The sequence below is a fragment of the Artemia sp. Qi Xiang Cuo genome, chromosome 9 (assembly GCF_049724085.1).
Source record: "Artemia sp. Qi Xiang Cuo chromosome 9, ASM4972408v1, whole genome shotgun sequence".
Taxonomy (NCBI): domain Eukaryota; kingdom Metazoa; phylum Arthropoda; class Branchiopoda; order Anostraca; family Artemiidae; genus Artemia; species Artemia sp. Qi Xiang Cuo.
Window position 1 is genome coordinate 696,046 of NC_142802.1, and position 27,898 is coordinate 723,943.

At 35.5% G+C, this 27,898-nt stretch overlaps 1 protein-coding gene across 1 annotated transcript in view; it reads left to right on the plus strand.

Annotated features, from left to right (window-relative positions):
* LOC148948199 (atrial natriuretic peptide receptor 1-like) overlaps positions 1-27,898 on the plus strand; it is a 177,683-nt gene continuing 149,785 nt past the window's right edge. The window contains exon 1 of the mRNA XM_089094567.1: positions 1-371. Within this exon, the coding sequence (XP_088950693.1) occupies positions 23-371 (349 nt within the window). The 5' untranslated portion in view covers positions 1-22. The remainder of the gene's footprint in view (positions 372-27,898) is intronic.

The following is a 27,898-nucleotide window of genomic DNA, read 5'->3' on the forward strand; positions in this document are numbered from 1 at the left end:
ACAATTTTGTGAAGCCTTTGAAATGGCCTTGAACAGCCTTCATTCTTCAGCTCCCTCAGGTGATGCTTCACCACACTTATCAAATTCGTGGAATGATGGATGCAGCATATTTCTAAATGATAGTGACATTGGACTCAGTGACATACCTCACTGTAGTCCCGTTTACGTTTCCAAGGGACGATTGAGTCCTGAACGGCTTTCTCCTCGGAGTGATGATGGTAGTAGAAAGGGCAAAAGCCCAATACTTGACCTATTTTCGAGCACACCAAAAAGATTTTTCTGCAACATTGAATGCGCATATTGTAAACCATTAAGTGAGCACAACAGAGCATCGCCCCTAAGATCACCACTTCTATCTCCCGCCAATAATAGTAGGTACATTTTGCATGATTGTTTTGTATGATCTGTTTTTACTGTTTGAACAAGTTAATTTCTCTGTTTAATTTGTTTGAACAAGTTAATTTTCAGGGTAACTCATTTTGAAAGAAATAACTAAATGTTTTGATGAATTATCATGAATAGCGCTGTGTTTTGTGAAAACTTGGAACTTATGATAACCTGTGATCGTGATCACATAATGAATTGCGCTTTTGTTCTACAGCTCAAGTTCTGAAGAGAGTGTTTTCTCCTCTCTTGATCTGAAACTTATGAACTCTTCGACTTTTAGACTAAAAACTGTGCAGCAAGGCTGCACAAACTTTATTAGTGCTGTAAATTTTTGGGGGGATTTAAACGTTGGGAAAAATACTGAATGATTGAAATTTTAAGTTTTGTTGTGTATTTAGATTCAATGTTGAATCTTAACTATTTCACTTAATTTTAAAATCAAATTTTTCATTATTATTTATTTAATTTCCCCTAATTTTTTACACTTGTTTTGATACGTTTAGCTTCTTCTTAAGTAAGTTTTCTGACTAGCGATCATTGTATATTACAAAAGAAATTAGAACTAAAAGTTCTGCCATAAGAGATCACATTTCAGATTCCAATTCCTGTTATAGTTATCTAAACTATTGGAATTGTCACTATTACTCCTGGAACTTTTCTTAAATTTCCAACAGAGAGCCAAAGGTTCTCAAAAGAGAACCAGAAAGATCACTTCAAAAACAATTTCAACCCAAAAACCTTTTTGATCCTTTGACTGGATTAAAATTTCACACTGCCAATCCAATCATATTTCAGAAGGCGGGGCTGTCTGAATCTCTTCAAACACAATAATGGATGGATTTGATTCCCCTCTCTGACACATTTCTCGCAAATAAAATGATGAGCTTGTAGATATAGCCTATATCATAACAGCCTAACCAAAGAAATTCAGACAAACCTTTTACTATAGTATTATAAAAAGGTGATCTGTGAATGGTGTAATGTTTTTCGTACGTTATAGCCACTATATATATAATTAGTATATACTAATTATATATATACAGTGGTTATTGCTATAAGAAGTATTAATCTATGATAAACTTATAATTTCTAATAATTATAATAATATTACCTTGCATTCTACCATATTTCTTATATTGATTTTTTTTACATTTTATTCATTATGTTTATTTTATTATATATTACAATTATATTAAACGAAAATATAATTAAAACATAATTTATAATAATCTTATTCATTTATTATGTTTTTAGAAGCAGATGTTTTGTTGAATTGTATGCCACTAGCAAAGTTTTCCTAAGGCGCTTGAAGCAGGCAAAACCAGTTATTCAGGTCTCCTCCCGCCATCGATTTTCACGATTCCTGCTAGCTTCCTGGGGGATGTTTTCCTGGTCACATGTTACAATTTTTTTTTTAATCTGATACCTATTCGTTTAATAAAACTATGACTCAAAAAGCAGTCTTTTAGTTTGTAAAACAACTGCTATTGGCTTTTGCTTTAAGTAGAAGAAAAAAAAAACTCTGTTTCGCCTGTTTTGTTATTAGTTTAACCATCTATTCTCTATATTCATTCACTGAAAAATCTGTCACACGAAAAGGAAGAAAACCTAAAAAAAGGGAGGTAACACCATTCGGAAGCATTCAACCACCATGAGAATTTATCGTGAAAACATCCAAAATTTGTCTAGAAGGATTGGTTTTTATATTTTCGATATTTTTCCTTTCCTTTTAGAGGCAAGGAGCCACTGATGGTATATAAGGCGTTAAATAAACGTTTCGGTTTCTGGGCATGGAGAGGTTTCTTATAGGGACTGGTCGCAAGCCTGTCACTTAACCTTGGGGTAGCGGGAATCGAACCCTGGGCCCCGTATTACCAAGCAGAGCATCAATCCGCTATGCTACCAGGGATAAAACATAGGAATACGAATACACCGCACAGATGACGCCCTGCCTCTAAAAGGTTTACGGGGCGGTAGCACTACTGGTTCTCATAAAAATTTGTGTTTGCTTTAAATTCATTTCAATCTCTGTTTGTTTTAGGTTTTATTTATTTATGTATAGTAGTTACAGTTCCTTTTAAGTTAGAATTATTATATGACTTTATTTCTGCTCGCCTTAGGTCTTACTATGACCATCTAATTTTCTTTGAAAAATTTATATATTGAATTTTTTTATTATGAAAAACAGAAAAAAAGATGATAGAAACAAAACATAAACGTAAGCAAAAGTACAAAATAAATTCCAAGACACACTGAAAAAACACTGCACTACAAGAGGGTCTTATTCGTCATTAAATAAAAAAAACAGATTTTTTAAACTGAAAGTAAGGAGCGACATTAAAACTTTAAACGAACAGAAATAATTCCGTATATGAAAGGGGATGTCCCCTCCTCAACGCCTCACTCTTTACGCTAAAGTTTTTTATTGTTTTAAAAAATAATGTTGTGAGACAGAGTCAAACTTTAGCGTAAAGAGCGATGCGTTGAGGAGGGGACAGCCCCTTTCATATACGGAATAATTTCTGTTCGTTTTAAGTTTTAATGTCACTCCTTACTTTCAGTTTAAAAAACTTGTTTTTTTTTTAATTTCTGATCGTTTTTTAGTTAATGCAGCTTTTATTTTGGCTCACCGTCATTGAATAAGTAAACAAAATTTGCATAGAAATTTTACTTTTCTTTTGCTAAATGTCTGTCTTTAAATTTAGTTCTGACGTAATCTACAAATTAACTTACGTAACGAACTTCTATATTCGTATATTTTTCTTCTGGCAAAAAATACAAAGTTGCAGATTTTTGCAGATATGAGCTTGAAACCTATGTAATACGGTTTTCTGATACGCTGAATCAGACGGTGTGATTTTCATTAAAATTGTTTCAGTTGTAGGGGATGTTTCCCCCCTTTTTCAAAAATCAGTTAAATTTTCTCAGGGTCGTAGCCTTTTATGTGTAATAATATAACTAACGGAATCCAAATATTTAGCGTAAGCATTATATAGCCTTTATTTTTAAGAAATTTTTTGCTTCAAAGTTTCGTTTTTAAATTTTATGATCGATTTTTAGCCACATCGCTTGTTTTTTTTTTTTTGGTATTGTTTTTATTATATTGATTATTTTATTAAGTATATGTTATTACGTGTATGAGGGGGTTCTCCCCTTAGTCAATACCACGCTCTTTACGTTAAAAGTTAATTTTTTTTTAATTCACAAACCCCTGAATCACAAAGGCCGTTTAATTAGAATAGATAGCTCTTTTGAAAGCACTAAAAAAAACTGTAGCGTAAAGAGCGAGACATTGACGTGGGGGAGGACCCCCTCATATACGTAATAATTTCTGTTCGTTTTAAGTTCTAATGCTGCTTCTTACTTTCAGTTGAAAAAACTTGTTTTTTTAATTTGATTTCTGATCGTTTTTTAAATAATGCTTGGAAATCCGGCGCCCCCTTCATAAAAATGTCCCTTACCACAAGGAAACATCATCCACGGAAATATTCTCCCCAGTATCCCCCTCATCCATCCCCCCACCCCAGCCAGAAAAAAATCCTTGCTGAAAATGTCTGTATACTTCCCAATAACCAATACAATATGTAAACAATGGGCAAAGTTCATAACTTGCAGCCCTTCCCCTGGGAACTTTGGGGGATTAAGTCATCCTAAAAGACATATTTTCGACTATGTTGAATAAAATGGCTATCTCAAAATTTTAATTGGGTGACTTTGAGAAAAAAATGAGCGTGGGAGGGGGCCTAGTTACCGTCAATTTTTTTTGTCGCTTAAAAAGGGCACTAGAACTTTTAATTTCCGTTCCAATGAGCCCTCCTGAGATATTCTAGGACCACTGGGTAAATACGATTACCCCTGGGGAAAAGAAAAACAAATCAAAAACAACAAATAAACACGCATCCGGGATCTTTCTTCTGGCAAAAAATTAAAAATTCTACATTTTTCTAGATAAGAGCTTGAAACCTCTACAGTAGGGTTCTCTGATACGCTGAATATGATGGTGTGATTTTCATTAAGGTTCTACAACTTTTAGGGGGTCTTTCTCCCTTTTTTTTAAATCAGCCAAATTTTTTCAGGCGCGTAACTTTTGATGGGTAAGACTTAACTTGATGAAACTTATATATTTGAAATCAGAATTAAAATCTGATTCTTTTGATGCATCTATTGGTATCAAAATTCCGTTTTTTAGAGTTTCGGTTACCATTGAGCCGGGTCGCTCCTTACTTACAGTTCGTTACCACGAACTGTTTGATAATCTCGACCAGCCACTTTTTATTTTTGAGTAAACTGAAAAACAGGTATTTCAAGGTGTACGATTTTGAATTTTTTTTAGTATTGGTGTGTTTTCTGCTAGGGTGGTAAATGTAGCAAATATTTTGAAAAACAGAAACATGCTGAATGGATTTTTGACTGGTCTGATGTCGTAAACATTTTCCAAAATAGCGAAGCGCAGGCACGTATGAAGAATTTTTTAAAAGTGGGGGACGCAGATTAATCGTAGAAAAGTATTGGATAATTTTAATAAGAAATGCTCCTAAATTTAGGATTTCTGCGGGCCTAGACTCCAGGGCCTCAGTGCCAGGCAAAGTGTATAGGTTATGAGGAAGTGAAAATTGCATTGCAGGCATAACCTAATTACTGACGGTTGAAGCAGAATTGCTGATGGTGACTAGAGGCATAAGACGCTGAAATTTAATGGCTGAGGTGCTCAACTTGAAGAGACCTCGTGTGACTTTTCTTTCCATTAAGAAATTAAAGACTACGTAACTCTTTTTTCTTCCCGTTTTAAATTCATGCAAACTATTATTCAGTTGTTTATCCTCATAGCCTATTACATATACCGATGTGTTAAAATTCAAGTGTTTTCTGATTCTGTTGTAATATTAATGTTTTTTAATGAATTAAAACGACACCACACGAAGTAAGGAGCGACCAGGCTCAATAGTAACCAAAACTCTAAAAACCGGCATTTTGATACCGATAAATACATCAATAGAATCAAATTTTTATGCTGATTTCAAATATATAAGTTTCATTAAGTTTAGTTTTATCCATCAAAAGTTACGCGCCCGAGAAAATTTGCCTTATTTTCAAAAAAAGGGGGGAAAAACCCCTAAAAGTCATGGAACTTTAATGAAAATCACACCATCAGATTCAACGTATCAGAGAGCCCTACTATAGAAATTTCAAGCTCCTTCCTGCAAAAATGTGGAATTTTGAATTTTTTGCTATAGGAGACATCACAGATACGTGTTTATTTGTTTTTTGTTTTTTTTTTATTTCCTCAGGGGTGATTTTACCGATGCATTAGTCATAGATTATCGCGTGAGGGCCCATTCGAACGGAAGTTAAAAGTTCTAGTGTCCTTTTTAAGTAACCAAAAAAATTGGAGGGCAACTTGGCCCCCTCCCACGCTCATTTTTTGCCCAAAGTCACCCAATCAAAATTTTGAGATGGTCATTTTGTTCAGCTTAGCCGAACATCTAATAAATATGTCTTTGAGAACGACTTGATCCCCCACAGTTCCTGGGGGAAGGGCTGCAAGTTATGAACTTTGCCCATTGTTTACATACAGTATTGGTTAATGGGAAGCATACAGACGTTTGAGGAGATTTTTTTTCTGGTTGTGGGGGAAGGGGGGTCGGAGGAGGGGGTTACGGGGGAGGATCTTTCCATGGAGGATATTTCTTTGGGGGAAGGGACATTTCTATGAATGGGGTGCCGGATTTCCAAGCATTATTTAAAAAAACGATCAGAAATTAAATTAAAAAACAAGTTTTTTCAACTGAAAGTAAGGAGCAACATTGAAACTTAAAACAAACAGAAATGATTACGTATATGAGGGGTTCGCTCCTTAGTCAATACCTTGGCCTTTACGCTAAATTTTTTTTATTACTTGCAAAAGAGCTATCTATTCTAATTAACCGGCCTTTGTGATTCAGGGGTTTGTGATCCGAACAAAATTCGGAATTTAGCGTAAAGCGTGAGGTATTGACTAGGGGTAAACTCCCAAATATACGTAATAAAAACATACAGATATAAAAGTTCGTTACGTAAGTTAATTCGTAAGTTACGTCAGAACAAAATTTCGAGAAAATCATTAAGCCAAAACAAGTAAAATTAATATACAAGTTTCATTCTGATTATTCATGTACGGTGAGCCAAAATCAAAGCTCCATTAATTCAAAAATGTTCAGAAATTAAATAAAACAAATAAGTTTTTTTTAACTGAAAGCAAGGAGCGACATTGAAACTTAAAACGAACGGAAATTATTCCGTATATGAAATGGGCTGTCCCCTCCTCTACGCCTCACTCTTTACGCTAAAGTTTGAATCTGTCACACAACTATATTTTTTAAAACAATAAAAAACTTTAGCGTAAATAGCGAGGCGTTGAGGAGGGGACAGTCCCCTTCATAAACGGAATAATTTCTGTTCGTTTTAAGTTTTAATGTCGCTCCTTACTTTCAGTTAAAAAAACTTGTTTTTTTTTATTTAATCAATATATTAGAGCAAAATAAAGAAACTAGATATTCTGTCTATGCCAAAACGTTTCTCCAGCTAAAGGTCCTTATTTTGTTTTCTTTCGTCGCTTTTTAGCGAATTTTGCCCATTTTTGCTTATTTTATTCCCTTGAGGTATTTCGTGCCATCTTCAGTTTTATATTCTCATGCTTAATTTTGCTTATTGGCTACTGAACTATTTCGTACAGATTTAGCCATTGAATTAAAACCATTTATTCATACTATTTGGATTCTAGCTACTGTAGTACAAAGGTGACGAAACTCTCTTTAGCCGTCCTAACCGGGTGCTTGGTACGGTGGATTCGTATTCCTATGTTTTAACCCTGGTGACACAGCGGATTGATGCTCTGCTTGGTAGTACCGGGCCCAGAGGTCGATTCCCGCTACCCCAAGGTTGAGTGACAGGCTTGCAACCCGTCCCTATAAGAAACCTGTCCCTGCCCAGCAACTGAAACGTCTAATTGGCGCCTATTTGCCATCAGTGGCTCTGGAGAATCTTTGCTCTTATTTTATCTAAATTTTAAGGGTTTAATCGTTATATCAGTTACTGTCTTTCTATCATCCTTTCTTTAGGGTGATAGACCATGGTATGAGCGTGTCTGCGCTTACCATGAAATCCATCTTGGTAAATAAATGCTAGTTAAAATACTAAAGAAAAAATTGTCTTTCTCCAGAAGTAAAAGAATTGATATACATTTTGAATTCTTTTTTTCTGGTTCTTGTGCCAACTTCGAATATCATAAATATTACCCTTGCACATTTGTATTGATCTTTTATAATATATAAATCCTTATAAATTAAGTAAATTCACCATACAATTTTTTATTTGTGAATCTGCAACCCCTTGGAAATTTTCTAATGTTTTTGTAAGGCTGCCACCAAAGTTTTCTTTAAATTTTTTTTTGCCTGAATTCTGTTATTTAATGCCGTAATAGTAAAAAAGCCTCAGAGCATTTAAAATCCGTTTCAATTTAGTGGAAAGAATTTGATTACCTTTATCATTCCCGAAACTTCTTTTGACCTTTGCTTCGCACTTCAAGGATTCAGTTTCATCAAACAGTTCGTCGTAACGACCTGTAAGTAAGGAGCAACCTGGCTCAATGGTAACCAAAACTCTAGAAAACGGGATGCTGATTTCAAATATATAAGTTTCATCAAGTTTAGTCCTACCCATCAAAAGTTACGCGCCTGAGAAAATTTGGCCGATTTTCGAAAAAAGGGGGAAAGACCCCCTAAAAATTATAGAACCTTCATGAAAATCACACTACCATATTCAGCGTATCAAAGAACCATACTGTATAGGTTTCAAGCTCCTATCTACAAAAATGTGGAAATTTGCATTTTGTTTTTGCCAGAAGAAAGATCACGGATGCATGTTTATTAGTTTTTTTTTTTTTTTTTTTTTTTTTTTTTTTTTTTTCACCAGGGGTGATCTTATCGACCCAGTGGTCCTAGAATGTCGTGGGAGGGCTCATTGGAACGGAAATTAAAAGTTCTAGTGCCCTTTTTAAGTGAATAAAAAAATGGAGGGCAACTAGGCCCCTTTCCACGCTCATTTTTTCCCAAAGTCACCCGATCAAAATTTTGAGATAGCCATTTTGTTCAGCATGGTGAAAAATATGATAAGTATGTCTTTTAGGATGACTTAATCCCCCGAAGTTCTCGGGGAGAGGGCTGAAAGTTATGAAATTTACCCAATGTTAACATGTAGTATTGGTTATTGGGAAGTATACAGACGTTTTCAGGGGGGATTTGTTCTGGTATTGGGGGAGGGGGGGTTGGGGGTTATGTGGGAAAATTTTTCCATGAAGGAAGTCTTCATGGGGGAAGAGACATTGCTATGAAGGGGACGCCGGATTTCCCAGCATTATTTAAAAAATGATCAGAAATTAAATAAAAAAAAAACAACAAGTTTTTCAACTGAAAGAAAGGAGCAGCATCAAACCCTAAAACGAACAGAAAAAATTACATATATGATTGGGTTCACCCCCTAGTCAATACCTCGCTCTTTAAGCCAAAGATTTTTTAGTACTTTCATAAGAGCTATTTATTATAATTAACGGTAATTGTGATTAAGCGGTCATTTTTAAACAGTTAGAACAAAATTCTAACTTTAGCTTAAAGAGCAAGGTATCGACTAGGGGGCGAACCCCCTAATATACGTATTAAAAATATATGAATATAGAAGTTCGTTACGTAAGTTAATTCGCAAGTTACGTAGATTTATCACTAATAAAAATGTTCGTAAACAAAATTAAACAAGTTTCGAGAAAGCCGTTTAACCAAATAAAAGTAAAATTAATATGCAAATTTTGTTTTAATTATTCATGTACGGTGAGAGCCAAAATAAAAACCTGCATTAATTCAAAAATGTTCAAAAATTAAATAAAAAAAACAAGTTTTTTTTAACTGAAAGTAAGGAATGACGTTAAAACTTAAAACGAACAGAAATTATTCCGTATATGAAAGGGGCTGCCCCCTCCTCAACGCCTCGCTCTTTACGCTAAAGTTTGACTTTCTCAGAAGTCTATTTTTTTTTCACAATAAAAATTTGAGATAGCCATTTTGTTCAGCATAGTCGAAAATCTAATTAATATGTCTTTGAGGATGGCTTAATCCCCCACAGTTCTCGGGGGAAGGGCTGCAAGTTTTGTTCTTTGTTTTAAGTATTTTTTTTCTCTACCTCCCCCACGGACAAGCTTTGCTTTTTAGGGGAGGCAGTAATAATTTTTTGTTGCTATGTTTTTTTTTTCAATAAATCTTATTCTTCTTCTTCTTCTTCTTCTTTGAAGTTTTCCCATTGTTTACATATAGTATTGGTTAATGGGAATGACTATACAGACGTTTCAGGAGATTTTTTTTCTGGTGGGGGGGGGGAGTCGGAGGAGGGGGTTATGGGGGAGGATATTTCCAAGATAGATTTTTTCTTGGGGGAAGGGACATTTCTATGAAGGGGGCGTCGAATATCCCAGCATTATTTAAAAAACGATAAGAAATTAAATAAAAAAACAAGTTTTTCAACTGAAAGTAAGGAGCAACATTAAAACTTAAAACAAACAGAAATTATTACGTATATGAGGGGGCTCACCTCCTAGTCAATACCTCGCCCTCTCCGCTAAAGTTTTTTTTAGTACTTTCAAAAGAGCTATCTATTCTATTTAACTGGCCTTTGTGATTCAGGGTTTGTGATTCGAACATAATTCGAACTTTAGGGTAAAGAGTGAGATATTGACAAGGGGTAAACTTCCTAATATACTTAATAAAAGCATACGAATATATAAGTTCGTTACGTAAGTTAATTCGTAAGTTACATCAGAAGAAAATTTCGAGAAAGCCATTTAGCCAAAACAAGTAAAATTATTATACAAATTTCATTCTAATTATTCATGTACGGTGAACCATAATCAAAGCTGCAATTCAAAAATGTTCATAAATTAAATAAAAAAACAAGTTTTTTTTAACTAAAAGTAAGTAGCGACATTAAAACTTAAAACGAACAGAAATTATTCCGTATATGAAAGGGGCTGTCCCGTCCTCAACGCCTCGCTCTTTACGCTAAAGTTTTTTATTGTTTTAAAAAATAGAGTTGTGAGAAAGAGTCTAACTTTAGCGTAAAGATTGAGGCGTTGAGGAGGGGACAGCCTCTTTCATATACGGAATAATTTCTGTTCGTTTTAAGTTTTAATGTCGCTCCTTGCGTTCAGTTAAAAACACTTGTTTTTTAAATTTAATTTCCTAAAGAGCTTGCACAGGACTGCAGTAACAATAAATTTTAAAAGATACAAAAGATTTATTCATCTTTAGTGTTTACGTTTAGATATCTAATATTTTACTGTCTTATTATTCTGACATGTAGTAGCAGACTTTTCCTATGTTTTGGATTTTAAGAAAAGTCAATAGAAGTTAAAAACGATGTTTAGTGACGTAAATAAGGGGGTTAATTCAAAATCAATACCTATAGATATGTTGATCTTTTATTTCAATTAATTAAATAAACTTTTTCTACAAAATAAGTTTTTCAAAGAAAAGTAAAGAACTCCATTAAACCAAAAATGAGCAAAAACAGAATCCAATAATCTACCAAGCGTAAAACTACAACAAATAAGCATCAATAATTATCGTCCTATATCTTTGCTGTGTGTTTTTAGCAAAATTTTTGAAAAGACCATGCTTTCCCGTCTAATTGCTTTTCTAGAGGCTAAAAGATTTTTTCATGATTTTCAGTTTGGCTTCCGAGCTAAACATTCTACGGAGCATGAGTGTGTAACTCTTTTAAATTTTCTCCACACCACGCTTGACTCTGGTTTGATTCCTGCAGATATATTCCTAGATGTCCGTAAGGCTTTTGACTCTTTAACTCATGTGAGTCTACTGTATAAGCTATCCCAAAATAGTGTAAGAGGGCAGGCTCATGCTTGGTTTGATTCCTATTTGTCAGGTAGAACTATCTCCGTAGATTCCCTTTCCCACTTTTCGTCTGAAGTTGAGTTTGGTGTTCCTCAAGGTTCTGTTCTTTGACCGTTTCTTTTTTTGGTTTATGTTAATGACCTTATAGTTGCGGTTATGAATCAAAAACCTACAGTTTGCTGTCGCCTATGTCATCTTGAATCTTTCAATGCTAAAAAAAGTCCATCGTTTTCGCAGGATGTGGACACTCTAGTTGCTTTCGCTGATGACAGTACCATTTGTACTGTAGTAGGAACTGAGTCTGAGATGCTTCCCAAATTATTTGACTTTTTTGAGAGAGTCATTCTTTGGTTTGATACAAATTGCCTTGCACTAAATGTTGCTAAGTCAAGTTTTTTAATTTTTTCCCGTATTTCTCTGGCGTGCCCTGAGTTATCTAATATCCAGCTTTCAAGGGGCTCGCTCAGTAGACCTAAGGATCGATATGTCCAATTTCTCGGTATTCTTCTCGATGAAAACCTTTCATTTAAGCATCATATTGGACTAATTAATATGAAGATCTCAAGGAGTCTTGGAATTTTGAGGAAGCTAAAACACATTTTTCCTGGATAAGTTTTAAAAATTCTTTTCCATTGCTTAGTTCAGTCCTACGTCTCTTATTGCGCTACAATATGGATGTCAACTTTCTCTTCTTTTTTGAAACCACTTTCTAAGTTATATGATAAGGCAAGATGGCTTACACAGGAAACAAATTGTACTAAAACTAACCCAACTAGCCTATTACTTGATTTGCAGTCTCTCTACAATCTTTCGTGTGCGTCTTTCACTTTTCATCAAATTCATGGTGATGTTCCCACAGCCCTTCAAACTACTCCTTCTTTCGTTACTGATAGGTCTTCGCATCATCTTCGCAATTCAAGGAATATTAATATTCTATTAATCCATCGGTGAGGTCTGAGTTTAATCGATTAACTGCTTGTCATATCGTTTGGAATAGCCTGCCTGAGTCACCTCAAGAATGTCACTCGTTTGGTACTTTCAAAAAAAATTTAAGAATTTTTTTAATGTCTTGATTTTTCATGTTTACATATATCTTTGTTAATTTTATTATCATTGTTTGGGGTGGGGGGGGTGACACGAGCCTGGGTTGGAAACATTTGTTGTGAGGGGTACTGAGTTTGTCTAATATTTTTTGTGGTTTGGTTTCAAATATATATTTAGAATTTGGTTTAATTTATTGGATTATCCTATATCTTTTTTTTTGTTTGGGGGGGGGGGTCTCATAAAATCGCTTTTTGTTTTTGTTTGGGTTTTTTAATTATTATTTTTTTTCTCTTCTTTTTGTTGTGTGTGTGTGTTGCGTCTTTGAAAGTTTGAAATGCAATGCATTATATTGAAAATACTTCTTTTTTTTTGTATTTATGCCATTTCTGTTTTTCCCCTGTTTTTTTCCTGGCCATAGAACCTTACGAGGGGTTCTATAGCCTATTGATGTGTTTTTGTCGTAATTTTATTGGTTGAATAAAATGATTGATTGATTGATCATAGGATGATCCACGCGGAATAAATTGATTGCTTGTTAGTCCCCTGCTTAGTTTTTGATTTTTGGATTTTTTTTTTGCTTCTTTATTTTTATGTGGATCATTGTATTTTATTATTTTATTTTTATTTTTTGATTTTTTTTTCTTTCTTGTGTTGAGTCTCTTAAAGGCGTGAATGTATGATGTTGAAAATGTTTTTGCTTTTTCTGTATTTGTTTCATTTTTGTTTCTCCCCTGTTTTTTTCCTAGCCATAGAGCCTTACGGGGGAGTTTATTTTGAAGTGTATTTTGTCGAGTTTATTGATTGAATAAATTGATTGATTGATTGATTGAATAAATAAATGAAACGCAAAACAAAAATAAATTACAATAAATAATCGAGTCAAACTCAAAGCGAGCAGAACTTAACATGAATAGTGCTCACAGCCCCCATTTCTTCTCAAGGTACTGGAAAAAGATAAATTTTAAATGTTTTCACTTTTGTAACTTTAATAAATCAAAAACCATTAAGATTTTAAGGAATAAATTTCAGCATTTGTATATTAAACTGAAACTGCACATTCATTTGTATTTTTTTTTCAACTTTGATGCCTAACTCATGATGCCCATGCGGTTTCCTCTTGATAGGATAAGCCGTTCCAAAAATATTGTTGATACGTCCAAATCAGTAATCTGTACGCAAGTATGTATTGAATTTTTTCAGCTTTGATTTAGTTCCTATTTCGGGAAAGTAGGAATCAAACGTGCATACCTTTTTTTCAATAACATATACTATGTGTAAACAATGAAAAAATTGCCTAATTTACAGCCCTTGCCCTGTGGCCTGGGGGAGAGGGGGGGGGGTGACATCCCCAAGCGAATAATTACTGAACCTTTCAATAATACTAAAAAATAGATGTCTCAAAACTTTGTTTGGATGCTTGTTTTGGGAAATAATGGGCGTGGGGAGGGGGGTTGGTTGCACTAAAAATAACTTTTAACTCTTAAAAAGGGCACTATAACTTCCAATTTAAAATCAAATGAGCCCAAACTTAAGTTTATACTACCACCCGTTCCATAAATAACCTTATATCCCCCCAGGGTATAACTTACAGCCCTTGCTCCAGGGCTCTAGGGGGTTATGTCAACCCTGGAGGCATTTTTATAATTTCTTAGGTCTATTTTGAAGGCTATCTCACAATTTCAATCAGATGCCTTTTATTGAAAGAGAGGTAGTTGGAGGGGGGGGGCTAGTTGCCCTCAATCACTTTTAACCCTTAAAAGGGAACTACAACATCCAATTTTCAACCAATTGAGCTACCTCTAAAGTTTATACGACCAAATCAAATGCCCCCGGGGCATAACTTTCAACCCTTACCCCCCGGCTCTGGTGGTTTGTATCAATCCCAAAATCCTTGTTGTATGATCTTTGGAATATTTTGAATAAAATAATTATCTAAAAATTTCTAATGGATGGATTTTGGGAAAAAACGACGGGGAGGGGGGGGGGGGTGCTGTATTTTGATCACTTTCACTCTTCAAAACGGCACTAGCACTTCTGATTACCAATCCAATGAGCCCCCTCTGAAGTATATACGACCACCCTTTCTATAAAAACCTTAAATGCCCCCAGGGCATAACTTACAGCCCTTGCCGTGAGGGCTGGGGGGGATTTCATCCTCAAAGACATTCTTTTCAGACCCATCAACTACGCTGAACAAAATTGCTGTCTAAAAATTTTGATTGGATGTGTTTGGGGAAATAATGGGCGTGGGGGGGGGGGGGGGGGTTGGTTGCTCTCAAATCACTGTTGACTCTTAAAAGGAGCACTATAACTTTTAATTTCAAATCAAATAAGCCCCATATGTGGTTTATACGACCACCCATTCCATAAAAACTTATATGCCCCAGGGCATAGGTTACAACCCTTGCCTTAGGGCTCTGAGGGGATTTGTCAATCCTGGAGGCATTATTATATGTTCTTTGGACTATTTGAAATAAAAGGGCTATATCACAATTCCAATCAGATGCGTTTGGTAGAAAACGGGGTAGTTGGGGGGGGAGGCTTGTTGCCCTCCATCACTTTTGACTCTTAAAAGGTAACTAGAACTTATGATTTTCAACCGAATGAGCCTCCTCTAACGTTTATATAACCATCCCTTCCATAAGAAAAATCTTTAATGCCCCAAGGGCATAACTTACAACCCTTTCCCTGAGAGCTGTAGGGGAGGGGGGGGTTGCCTTCCTCACAGACATAATTCCGAAACCTTAAATTACGAAGAATAAAATTATTTTATCCCAAGTTGTAATTGGAGATGTTATAGGCAAATTCTGAAGGCGTGGAGGGGGGGCTGTTTGCTCTCAAATCACTTTGACTCCTAAAAAGAACACTATAACTTCCAATTTCAAATTAGATATGCCCCAGCCTATGTTTACACGACGGCCCATTTAATAAAAACCTTATATGCTCTCATAAAATAACTTACAACCCTATCCCCAGGGCACTGGGAGGTTGAGTCATCCCTAGAGACATTATTATATGTACTTTGGACTATTTTGAATAAAATCACTATCTTATAACTACAATCAGATGCGCTTGGTGAAAAGAGGGGTTGTAGAAGAGGGGGGGTGGGTGCTAAATGCCGTCCATCACTTTTGACTCTTAAAAAGGAACTAGAACTTCCAATTTTCAACCAAATGAGCTTCTTCTAAAGTTAAGAAACCGTCCCTTCCATAAAAACCATAAATACCCCCTGGGCATAACTAATGATCCTAGCTCCTAAACTCCGGGGTTCTTTCAACCCCAATAGCCGTGTTATATGATATTTAGACTATTTTGAATAGAATGGATATCTCAAAATTTCTATTAGATACATTTCGGGACAATGCGACGTATATGTGTGTTTGAGGGGGGGGAGGGTAGCTGCCCTCCAATCACTTTGACTCTTAAAAAGAGCCCCAGAGCGCCTGATTACCAATCCAATGAGCCCTTCCGTTGTTTATATGACCACGCTTTCTATAAATACCTTATATGCCCCTAGGGCATAACTTACAACCCTTGCCCCTAGGGCTGGGGGGGATATGTTATCCTCAAAGGCATAATTTCCAGATCTTTCAAATAAGTTGAATAAATTGGCTATCTAAAAATTTTGATTGGAAGTGTTTGGGGAAATGATGGGGTTGGGGAAAAACCTTATGTTCCAGGGCATAACTTACAACCTTTGCACTGGGGGCTGTTGGGGGTTTGTCATTCTCAAAGACATAATTTCTGGAACTTTCAACTACGTTGAACAATATGACTATCTCAAAATTTTGATTGGATGTGTTCGGGGAAATGGTGCGCGTGAGAGGGGGATTAGTTGCCTTCCAATCACTTTCAACTATTAAAAAGGGCACTAGCCCTTTTAATTTTCAATAGAATGAACCTTTTTTGAAGTTTCTACGACAACGCTTTCTATAAGAACCTTATATGCCCCCAGGGCATAACTTACAACCCATGCCCTGAGAGCTGTGGGGGGGGGTACCATCCTTAAAGACCTAATATCCAGAACTTTCAACTACGTTGGACAAAATGGCTATCTAAAAATTTTGCTTGGATGTGTTTGGGGAAATGGTGGGAGCGAAAGGGGGGTTAGTTGCCCTCCAATTACTTTCGACTATTAAAAGGGGCACTTTGCCCTGAGGGGTGTGGGGGGTGTCATCCTCAATGACCAAATTTCCAGAACTTTCAACTACGTTGAACAAAATGGCTATCTCAAAATTTTGATTGGATGTGTTTGGGGAAATGGTGAGCGCCAAGGGGGGTTTGTTGCCCTTCAATCACTTTTGACTTTTAAAAAGGGTAATAGCCCTTTCAATTTCCAATCGAATGAGCCATTTTTGAAGTTTCTATGACAACGCATTTTATAAAAACCTTATATACCCCCAGGGCATAACTGACTGATATTTAGCAATCAAAATGTTAATATTATTTGATTTATTAAAGTTATAAAAGTAAAAACATTTATATTTCTTCAGTAAAGTGCAAATTTTGTTCTGGCCTAGGGAAGGCATAGGGGTTATGCGCCCAACTTATGTTAATTTCTGCTCGTTTTGACTTTGAATCGGTTAATTATTGTAATATCTGTTCATTTTGGTTTTCATTTATTTATCGATGCTGATTTGAGGTAGTTTCACGCTTCGTAGATTATTTGATTTTATTTTTGCCCATTTTTTGTTTAATGGAGTTCTTTACTTTTCTTTGAAAAACTTATTTTGTGGAAACAGTTTTTTTAATTAATACTATCAGAAGGCAACTATTCTGACATAAAATGATGAGCTGAGCCCGAAAATCGAATCAAGATCTCCACTCGATACCTGAATTTGGTAGAAAATCCTTTAACTGGGGAATTTAGCCGCATCAGAAGTTGGTGGTATTTGTTCCGGGCGGACGAATGTGCTAGCAGTAGTCACCTTCTTTTTAAAAACTTCCCTGCGGAGTTCATTTAGATTTTCCCCTTTTGATGAGCCATATATCATGAGCAGAGTGTCTTCTGCAGCAACCCTTACTTCCTCCTTCGAAGCTGCCTTCAGCATGAAAACTGCAGTTGATGTAAGAAAATCGGTATCTGTCATTAGCTTCTTCAGAGCAAGGCCTTTTCCCACGCTGTGAATCCGTGAAGTAGGGTCACAGTTTAAGATGGCGTGAGCAAAAAGAATCAGATGGCAAGTCTCTTGGCCAAGCTTCTCTTTCAATTTGTGAATATCCCATATTTGGGAAGCTTTATTCGACTTTGGCTCAGGTTCAAAGAATAGTTTCTTGCTTGATACGACAGCATGATAACACAGTAGAACCAAAAGATCAGTATCATCTCAAATGACGGCAGTGTCTTAATACTAGGAAGAATCAGCAGTAGCTTGCACAATTGGGACATCTGCATCACTTGGTGCCTGGACTACGACGTTGCCCTTTGATCGGAGATAAACAACCAACGCGCAGATAAATCTGGCCTTTTTGTTCTTGCAGGACAAGAACTCTTCCTTTTTTACTTTTAGCTGCATATCTGATGTGAAAAAGATCTCACGGCCGATTATACGACTTCTCTTCGACTGGGCCATATCTCTTATGGTAGCTCCGCCATCGTAGCCGTCGAACACAATAGTGGCAGATGGATACTTTTGGGTCACGTAAGTAGCATAATGGTCAAGTATCGTTTGTTTTTGGCCCATGGAATTCTGTGCAGAAGAGCTCCACCGTTGATGATATATCGAGTGCCCTTGGGAAGGGGAGTAGAGCGCTCCTCAAGATTTCAAGCCTGTGGTATACCCTTGGCAAACTCTGGCTTGTTCGGAGACTGGAGAATGCAAGAACTGTCAAAAAGTGATGCTGGGTAGGAACACAGTTCGTGTTGAAAGTACTCAGAATCCGTGAGAGTGATCCTCTTTGCTAGCGTGATGAACCTCTGAAAAAAGAGAGTGGGGTCTAGTTCTTTGCAATCTCCACCTGGATTCTCCTTTGTAGTAAAGTGAACTGCCTGTTGTTTTCTTCGAAATACAAAATCAGCGACCAGCTTTCCAGCCTGGAGTCAATGATTTTTAAGCTTAAATCTATAGCAGAATCAATTTCGGCAGATTCGTAGGCTCTCACACCGTTGGTGATGTTTCTTAGTTGAAGATCCCCATTAAATGGTGATCCTTTTTGTAGGAAATTGATATAGCTCTGTACCTATTTATAGTCTCTTAACCTCCTTTGTTAAAACGCATTTTTGTGTTGTTCACTAGTTCCATAAGTAATTTATGAGATGCCCTTTAACAGATAACCTGGCTAAAGGAAAACCGGTTAATACCAAAACTATAAAAAACTTAGAATCTCGTTTAAACCCCCTCCATTAGTAAAACAACCTGCCCTTTGGATACAACGCTAGGGATCGCAACGTTATGGGGCATCTGTTAGTACAAGAAGCTTTTCAAGGCGCGATTATCTTCTCAGTAGATGTCTCTGTGAAAAGAAAAAAGAGAAAACAGTTTTTTGATATAAATTTCCAACAATTTTACTACGTACGGTTGGATACATTAGTTTACCATTTCAGACTGTAGATCTTTGGTTGAAATGATGATACAAATAAAAATGATCTCTTATCTTTAAATATCAAATCAATGGTAAAGGAGAATATTTGAAGTGAAACTTTTTTAGCATGTTAGGTGGCAGATACATCAAATTTTTGCATCTATAGATGGCAAGATATCAAACAGAGGCATTAACGTGACTTAATAAATGGTTACTCGGGGTAATTTTCAATTATGACTTTTTAGCCTACGGCTTTATTCTGAAAATCTCTTGGACAAAGCGTGGGACGAAACGTTGATATTTGTTTATTGCAAACGAAGGTCCTCAAAGTGGTGTAGTTGCCTTCTGGTCTTCTAACATTAAGCGTTAACTGGAAATAAAAAGAGCATATTGATGAATATGAAACGGGTTTTCTAGTAGACATTACATCAGGGTAATTTGATTTTTTGGCTCAGTTCATCATTTTATGTCAGAATAGTTGCCTTCTGATAGTATGGTGAAAAAAAGGTCAAAACGATGAGAAGGGTACAATCACATATTGATGATTAGAAAACTTTTTTCTGGTACACTGTATATCAAATTTGCTTTTCTTCTCGGGATCAGCTCTACATTTTACATCAGGACGGTATTTTATATACAGAAAAATGAAAATTTACCGATAGTTCATTTTTTTTAAGAAAAAAACTGAAAAATTGTCACGAAAAGCAAAAAAAAACAACTAATTTTGCATTGACCTAGAATTTCGACTCTACCATATGGTATAAAAATCATTTCTGTTGCAATTTGTTGAGGGTCAACCCATATTTTGGCCATCATTTTTGGCCATATTTTACCCATCAAAAGTTATGCGCCTGAGAAAATTGTGTTTATTTTTGAAAAAAGGGGGAAATACCCCTAAAAGTCATAGAACTCTAAAAAAAATCACACCATTAGATTCAGCGTATCATAGAACCCTACTATAGAGGCTTCAAGCTCTTATCTGCAAAAATGTGGAATTTTTTTTTTATTTTTTTTGCCAGAAGAAAGATCACGGATGCGTATTTTTATTTATTTTTTCCAGGGTTTGATTGTATAGAACCAATGGTCCTAGAAGATCGGGAGAAGGCTCATTCGAACGGAAATTAAAAGTTCTAGTGCCCTTTTTAAGTGACCAAAAACATGGAGGGCAACTTGGCCCCCTCCCACGCTCATTTTTTCCCGAAGTCACCCAATCAAAATTTTGAGTAAGCCATTTTGTTCAGTATAGTCAAAAATCTAATTAATATGTCTTTGAGGATGACTTAATCCCCCACAGTTCCCGGGGGAAGGGCTGCAAGTTATAAACTTGCATATAAACTATGCCCATTGTTAACGTATAGTATTGGTTATTGGGAAGTATACAGGCGTTTTCAGGAGGAATTTTTTTCTAGTGGGGAGTCGGGGCTGGAGTAGGGGTTACGGGGGAGGATCTTTCCAGGGAGGCTATTTCATTGGGGGAAGGGACATTTCCATGAAGGGGGTGCCTTATTTCCCAGCACTATTTAAAAAACGATAAGAAATTAAATAAAAAAATAAGTTTTTTTCAACTGAAAGTAAGGAGAAACATTAACACTTAAAACGACCAGAAATTATTACGTATATGAGAGGGTTCTCCCCCCTAGTCAATACCTCGCTCTTTACGCTAAAATTTTTCTAGTACTTTCAAAAGAGCTATCTATTTTAATTAACCGGCCTTTGTGATTCAGGGGTTTGTGATTCCAACACAATTTGAACTTTGGTGTAAAGGGCGAGGTATTGACTAGGGAGTGAACTCCCTAATATACGTAATAAAAACATACGAATATAGAAATTCCTTACGTAAGTTAATTCGTTAGTTACGTCAGAACAAAATTTCGAGAAAGCCAATTAGTCAAAAAAAGGAAAATTAATATGCGAATTTCGTTTTAATTATTCATGTACGGTGAGCCAAAATCAAAGCTGTATTAATTCAAAAACGTTCAGAAATTAACTAAAAAAAACAAGTTTTTTTTTAACTGAAAGTAAGGAGCAACATCAAAACTTAAAACGAACAGAAATTATCCCGTATATGAAAGGGGCTTTCCCCTCTTCAACGCCTCGCTCTTTACGCTAAGGTTTTTTATTGTTTTAAAAAATAAAGTTGTGAGACGGAGTCAAACTCTAGAGTAAAGAGCGAGGCGTTGAGGAGGGGACAGCCCCTTTCATATACGGAATAATTTCTGTTCGTTTTAAGTTTTGATGTCGCTCCTTACTATCAGTTAAAAAAACTTGTTTTTTCTAATTAATATCTCTTGGGGCCGGCTTTAGTTTCAACACTTACTCCCTTTTTACAGCTTCTGCCCCAGTAATTAAATCAAGCCGGGCAAGGTGAAAATAATTCCTTACAAATTGGACGGAAAGTTTACTTTCTCTTACTTAGCTTGATTATTATTTCGATAAATTATCAAGGGTAAAATGGAGTAAAAGAGAGTTATGGAAGCTTCAAATATAGAAGCAGAATTTGCTAGGTTGACATACATCCATCACGACAGATCTTTGTTAATACTTCAGGAAAGGAATTTCATAATAGCTATAGAGAGATATTAATCTATTCGCAGTTTTTAGCGTAATGACAACAAATCGGCAGCATAAATAAAATTGCGACATATGCCATTTGGTCGAAAATGAGTTATGTATGCGTTATGGGTAAACTAAGCACGAGGAATCGAATGGCGCAGTCAGAATTGTCCCATCTTGTTCCGTTACGAAGATAAAAAGAGTAGTATCTATATACGCAATATGAACCATACAAGAATATGCTCAAAAGTGTAATAGATATGAACCGTACAAGAATATGCAGCATGGTTTTACGTGGACATTGCAAAAAAAGTTGGCAACCTATAAAGTGGTCAAACATGTTTTGAGAGTATGGTTGGGATAATTTATTTTTTTGGCAATTGACATTTTTTTCTGATAACAAGTACAATTCATTGCGATCGTAGCTCTATGGTGTGGATGACTTGAAAATAAAATTTTTAACGAGAAATGTCTGAAAAGTGCATGGATGCTACAATCAGAATTGTTTGATTGACATTTGCAAAAAGGGGTAGGCCTAAGGGAAAAAAATTTAATAACGGATAGCTTTACTTCTTCGATGTGTTCTGTATAATACACAAGTGGTTTGGTGATGGGAGTGGGGTGTCTTAGAATACTTGTAGCGCTGTACTGTGGGCCGAATTCCTAACGAAAAACCCGAGTAGATGACTTGAAAATAAAATTTTTAACGAGAAATGGCTGAAAAGTGTTTTGGGGGAGATGGGTTGATTGGTAGAAGGGTGTCTTAGAGTACTTATAGTGCAGTACTGTGGGCCGAGTTGCTAGCGGAAAACCCGTGTGGATGACTTGAAATAAAAAATTTTAACGAGAAATGGCTAAAAAATGTTTTGGGGGTGTTGATTTGATTGGCAGAAGGGTGTCTTAGAGTACTTATAGTGCTGTACTGTGGGCCGAATTGCTAGCGTAAAACCCGTGTGGATGACTTGAAAATAAAATTTTTTACTAGAAATGGCTGAAAAGTGTTTTGGGGGAGATGGGTTGAGAGTACTTATAGTGCTGTACTGTGGTCCAAATTCCTAGCAAAAAACCTGAGTGGATGACTTGAAAATAAAATTTTTAACGAGACATGGCTGAAAAGTGTTTTGGGGGAGATGGGTTGATTGGCAGAAGGGTGTCTTAGAGTACTTATAGTGCTGTACTGTGGGCCGAGTTGCTAGCGAAAAACCCGTGTGGACGACTTGAAATAAATTTTTTTAAATAGAAATGGCTGAAAATTGTTTTGGGGGAGATAGGTTGTTTGGCAGAAGGGTGTCTTAGAGTACTTATAATGCTATACTATGGGCCGACTTCCTAGCGAAAAACCCGAGTGGATGACTTGAAAATAAAATTTTTAACGAGAAATGGCTGAAAAGTGTTTTGGGGGAGATGGGTTGATTGGCAGAAGGGTGTCTTAGAGTACTTATAGTGCAGTACTGTGGGCCGAGTTGCTAGCGAAAAACCCGTGTGGATGACTTGAAATAAAAATTTTTAACAAGAAATGGCTGAAAAGTGTTTTGGGGGTGCTGGGCTGATTGGCAGAAGGGTGTCTTAGAGTACTTATAGTGCTGTACTTTGAGCCGACTTCCTAGCAAAATCCCGAGTGGTTGACTTGAAAATAAAATTTTTAACGAGAAATGGCTGAAAAGTGTTTTGGGGGAGATGGCTTGATTGGCAGAAGGGTGTCTTAGAGTACTTATAGTGCTGTACTGTGGGCCGAATTCCTAGCGAAAAACCAGAGTGGATGACTTGAAAATAACATTTTTAACGAGAAATTGGTGAAAAGTGTTTTGGAGGAGATGGGTTGATTGGCAGAAGGGTGTCTTAGAGTACTTATAGTGCTGTACTGTGGGCCGAGTTGCTAGCAAAAAATCCGTGTGGATGACTTGAAATAAAAAATTTTAACAACAAATGGCTGAAAAGTGTTTTGGGGGAGATGGGTTGATTGGCAGAAGGGTGTTTTAGAGTAATTTTAGTGCTGTACTGTGGACCGAGTTGCTAGTGGAAAACCCGTGTGGATGACTTGAAATAAAATTTTAACGAGAAATGGCTGAAAAGTGTTTTGGGGGAGATGGGTTGATTGGCAGAAGGGTGTCTTTGAGTACTTATAGTGCTGTACTGTGTGCCGAATTGCTAGCGGAAAACCCGTGTGGATGACTTGAAATAAAAAAATTTAACAAGAGATGGTTGAAAAGTGTTTTGGGGGAGATGGGTTGAATGGCAGAAGGGTGTCTTAGAGTACTTATAGTGCTGTACTGTGGGCCGAGTTGCTAGCGGAAAACCCGTGTGAATGACTTGAAATAAAATATTTTAACAAGAAATCTCTGAAAAAATATTTTTGGGGGGATGGGTTGATGGTAGAAGGGTCTCTTAGAGAAGTTATAGTGTGATAATGGGGAGCGAGTTGCTAGCGAAAAATCTAAGCTAATAAGGGTTTTTAACCGTAAACACTAGTTTTTTGTAATAAAATTATGGAAAATACAATTCCTTGGTTCATAGGTGAAACTTAAGTCCAGTTATGGATCGAAAAATAAACTATTTCTGAAAAAATCTGAACTAATAAGGGTTTTTGACCATAAACTCTAGTTTCCTGTAAAAAAATTATGGAAAAAGACAATTTTCTCGTTCAAATGTGAAATTTAGGTCCATTTTGGATCAAAAAATAAAACTATTTCCGTAAAATCTATGCTAATAAGGGGTTTTGACCGTAAACTCTAGTTTTTTGTAGGAAAATTATGGAAAATACAATTCGTCGGTTCATAGGTGAAACTTAAGTCCAGTTATGGATCGAAAAATAAACTATTTCTGTAAAAGTTGAGCTAATAAGGGTTTTTGACTGTAAACTCTAGTTTTTTTGTAAGAAAATTATGGAAAATACAATTCTCTGGTTCAAATGTGAAACTTAAGTTTATTTTTGGATCGAAAAATAAACTATTTCTGTAAAATCTGAGCTAATAAGGGTTTTTGACCGTAAACTCTAGTTTTTTGTAAAAAAATTATGGAAAATACAATTCGTTGGCTCAAATGTGAAACTTAACTCCAGTTATGGATCGAAAAATAAAACTATTTCTGGAAAATCTGAGCTAATAAGGGTTTTTGACCATAAACGCTAGTTTTTTGTAAGAAAATTATGGAAAATACAATTTTCAGGTTCAAATGTGAAACTTAGGTCCAGTTATGGATCGAAAAATAAACTATTTCTGTAATATCTGACCAAATAAGGGTTTTTGACCGTAAACTCTAATTTTTTGTAAGAAAATTATGGAAAATACAATTCTCTGGTTCAAATGTGAAACTTAAGTCCAGTTATGGATCGAAAAATAAACTATTTCTATAAAATCTGAGCTAATAAGGGTTTTTGACCGTAAACTCTAGTTTTTTTTTGTAAGAAAATTATGGAAAATACAATTCTCTGGTCCAAATGTGAAACTTAGGTCCATTTTGGATACTCATAATGATGAGGACTGATGGTTCTAATTCAATATTTTTTTCATATAAACAAACCTTTTTTTCAAACCTCGAAATTATTCAACTTTATTTTCTTTTATTTTTTTTTGTACGTATCTCAAAATGACAAAATATGCTTACGGCTCTAACAATTGTACTCTATGATTACTCAGAGACACGATCTGGCTTTCTCACTGGTATTCTATGTCCGGTTATCGACACTACCTAGTCTATTGCTTGTATTAAATCAGTATTTTTTACGCAGTGGAACGATAAACACATAAGTCATATCTTAAAAAAAAAAAGTAAAGATGGAGCATTTTAATAAAGTGTGTTCACATGTCAATGTTATTGTAGCATTGAATGCCGACAAGGAGAAGTATTTATACTATGAAACAAGCAAAAATGGTAGCACTATTTGAAATGTATGCGTGCATTGTCATGACTGTAAAGAATTTAATTTCTTTGGAGTACCAAAAAAATTCAACTCTTATGATGGTAGATATGCAAGAGTGAGATATCCAGAGATCATAGCACTCAAAGAGAATGCCAACATAAAAATAATAGTTGATGAAGGGGGACATCTTCTGGCCAGTGCTTGTGGTAACATGCTACCTCTTGTTGCACCCCATCGTCAACTTTCGGGTATTAGCATTCAACGGAAGATCAAAAGAAAACAGGCGTACTCTTCTACCAATATCATAAATCGTATCTGGTCTACATGCCGGAACTGTTACCTGTGTAAAAATAATGTTGTAATATACATTGAAATTGCCGGAAAAATAAAAGGGGATTGGGAGAAAATTTCACTAAGGAATATAAAGATGAATCGATGAAAAACAAAGTGCCAGCGAACGTCACTACCATTAATCAAACAATTAATGAGCCAAATAATAGCAAAGATGAAATGCATATTGAACATGTGGATGACCCCCCAATAGAAATGTGTTCACATCTTAGTGTTATTGTAGCATTGAATGCTGACAATGAGAAGTATTTGAACTATGAAACAAGTACAAGTGGTAGCACTATCGGAAACGTATGCGTGCGTTGTCATGACACTAAGAATTTAAATTTCTTTGGAGTACCAAAACAATTCAATTATACAAATGGTGGATATGCAAAAGTATCATTTCCAGAGATGTTAGTACTCGAAGAGAATGCCAACATAAAAATAATAGTTGATGAAGAGTGGTATCTTCATGCTAGTGCTATAGGTAACATGCTACCTATTGATAGAACCTTTGGTCCTCTTTTAGGTATTAGCATTCAAATGAAAGCAAAGGGGAAAAGAAAGGCCTACTTTTCTACTAATATCATAAATCATATCTTGTCTACGTGCCGAAACTGTTACCTTTGTAAAAATAATGTTGTAATAGACAGTGAAATTGCCGGAAAAATAAAAACGGCATTGGTAGAAAATATCACTAAGGAATATAAGATGAATCCATGAAAAACAGTTTCGACAAATGTCAATGCCAACGATTAAACAGTTAATGAATCAAATTATAGCAAAGACGAAACGCATATTGATTCTGTCGGTGAAAGACCAGTACATTTTGTGTATAGCTCAAAATGGAATAATGATTATTCTGCTGATTACGAACTAAGACAAAACAATAGCTACAATATCAAGAGAGAACATTTTGAACTATTTTATGGAACAAATTCAAAATGTCCAAAGTCGCTCATTGATATTAATAATGTATAATAATATATTTTTATATTAATATTCTACATGTCATTATTTCATTAAAAATATATTATGCTTTACCTTGTTATGTGTTCATTATTTTTAGAGTATGCTAGCATATCAAACGTTTAGAATGTCTATTAAAACATCGGAGATGTAAGAAAAGGAATTTGCATACATCTATTGTCAGACACATGGGATAACATTGACAAAATCTAGGTATCAGAATGAATAAATTCAGTATCAACATCCGTTTTTGGATATGTCATTATGAAAAAATTTTAAGTAAGTAAGTAAGTAAGTAACAAACTCTTTCTTGAATTCACCTCTTGGATACACAATACAGAAATTTAATTCAGGAAATTATGAAAAAAAAATTGAACAAATTCTTTATTAACATTCATTATCGATTGAAGTCGCTTCCTAGACAGACAATAGAGCAATTTCACAAAATCTAAGTATAAGAGTGATTAAATTCTATATCAACATCCATTTCTCGGATACATAGGAAAATTATGACAAAATCTAAGTGTTAGAGTGAATAAATTTTATTTATCAACATATTTTGTCAGATACATCGAATAAAATTGACAGAATCTAAGTGTCAGAGTGAATAATTTTTTTTATCAACATCCTTTGTCAGATACATCAAATAAAATTGACAAAATCTAAATTTCAGAATGAATAAATGCTTTAACAACATCCTTTATCGGAAAAAGTTGACAAAATCTAAGTGTTAGAGTGAGCAAAATTTATTTATCAACATCTTTTATCAGATACATCGAATAAAATTGACAGAATCTAAGTGTCCGAGTGAATGATTTTTTTTATCAACATCCTTTGTCAGATACATCAAATACAAAAGACAAAATCTAAATTTCAGAATGAATAAATGCTTTAACAACATCCTTTATCGGATATGTCGGATAAAATTGACAAAATCTAAGTATTGGGTGTTTTTAAGTTCTTCTTTTTATCGCAAACAATTTTCAATGTGTGTGTGTGTGTGTGCAAGGCAGAGCAATTTCCACTATTTAATGCCCCCTCCCTCCGCCCTGGTCCCGCCGAAGCGGGCCCTGCTTCCCGGCCCGCGGCGCTTCCTGGCACCGGGAAATAGATGAAATTGCTCTGCCTTGCAAACGCACACACATTGAAAATTGTTCCCATTTTTAACAAATTTGCTCTAATTAGCCATGTTGTATTCTTCTATATTTTTTTTTTCAGTGTTACTTTAATATTTTTTTTCTTTTGGTCCTTAACAAGTTATCTTCTAGGATCTTTATTGTTACTGATGTTTGTGTTATGT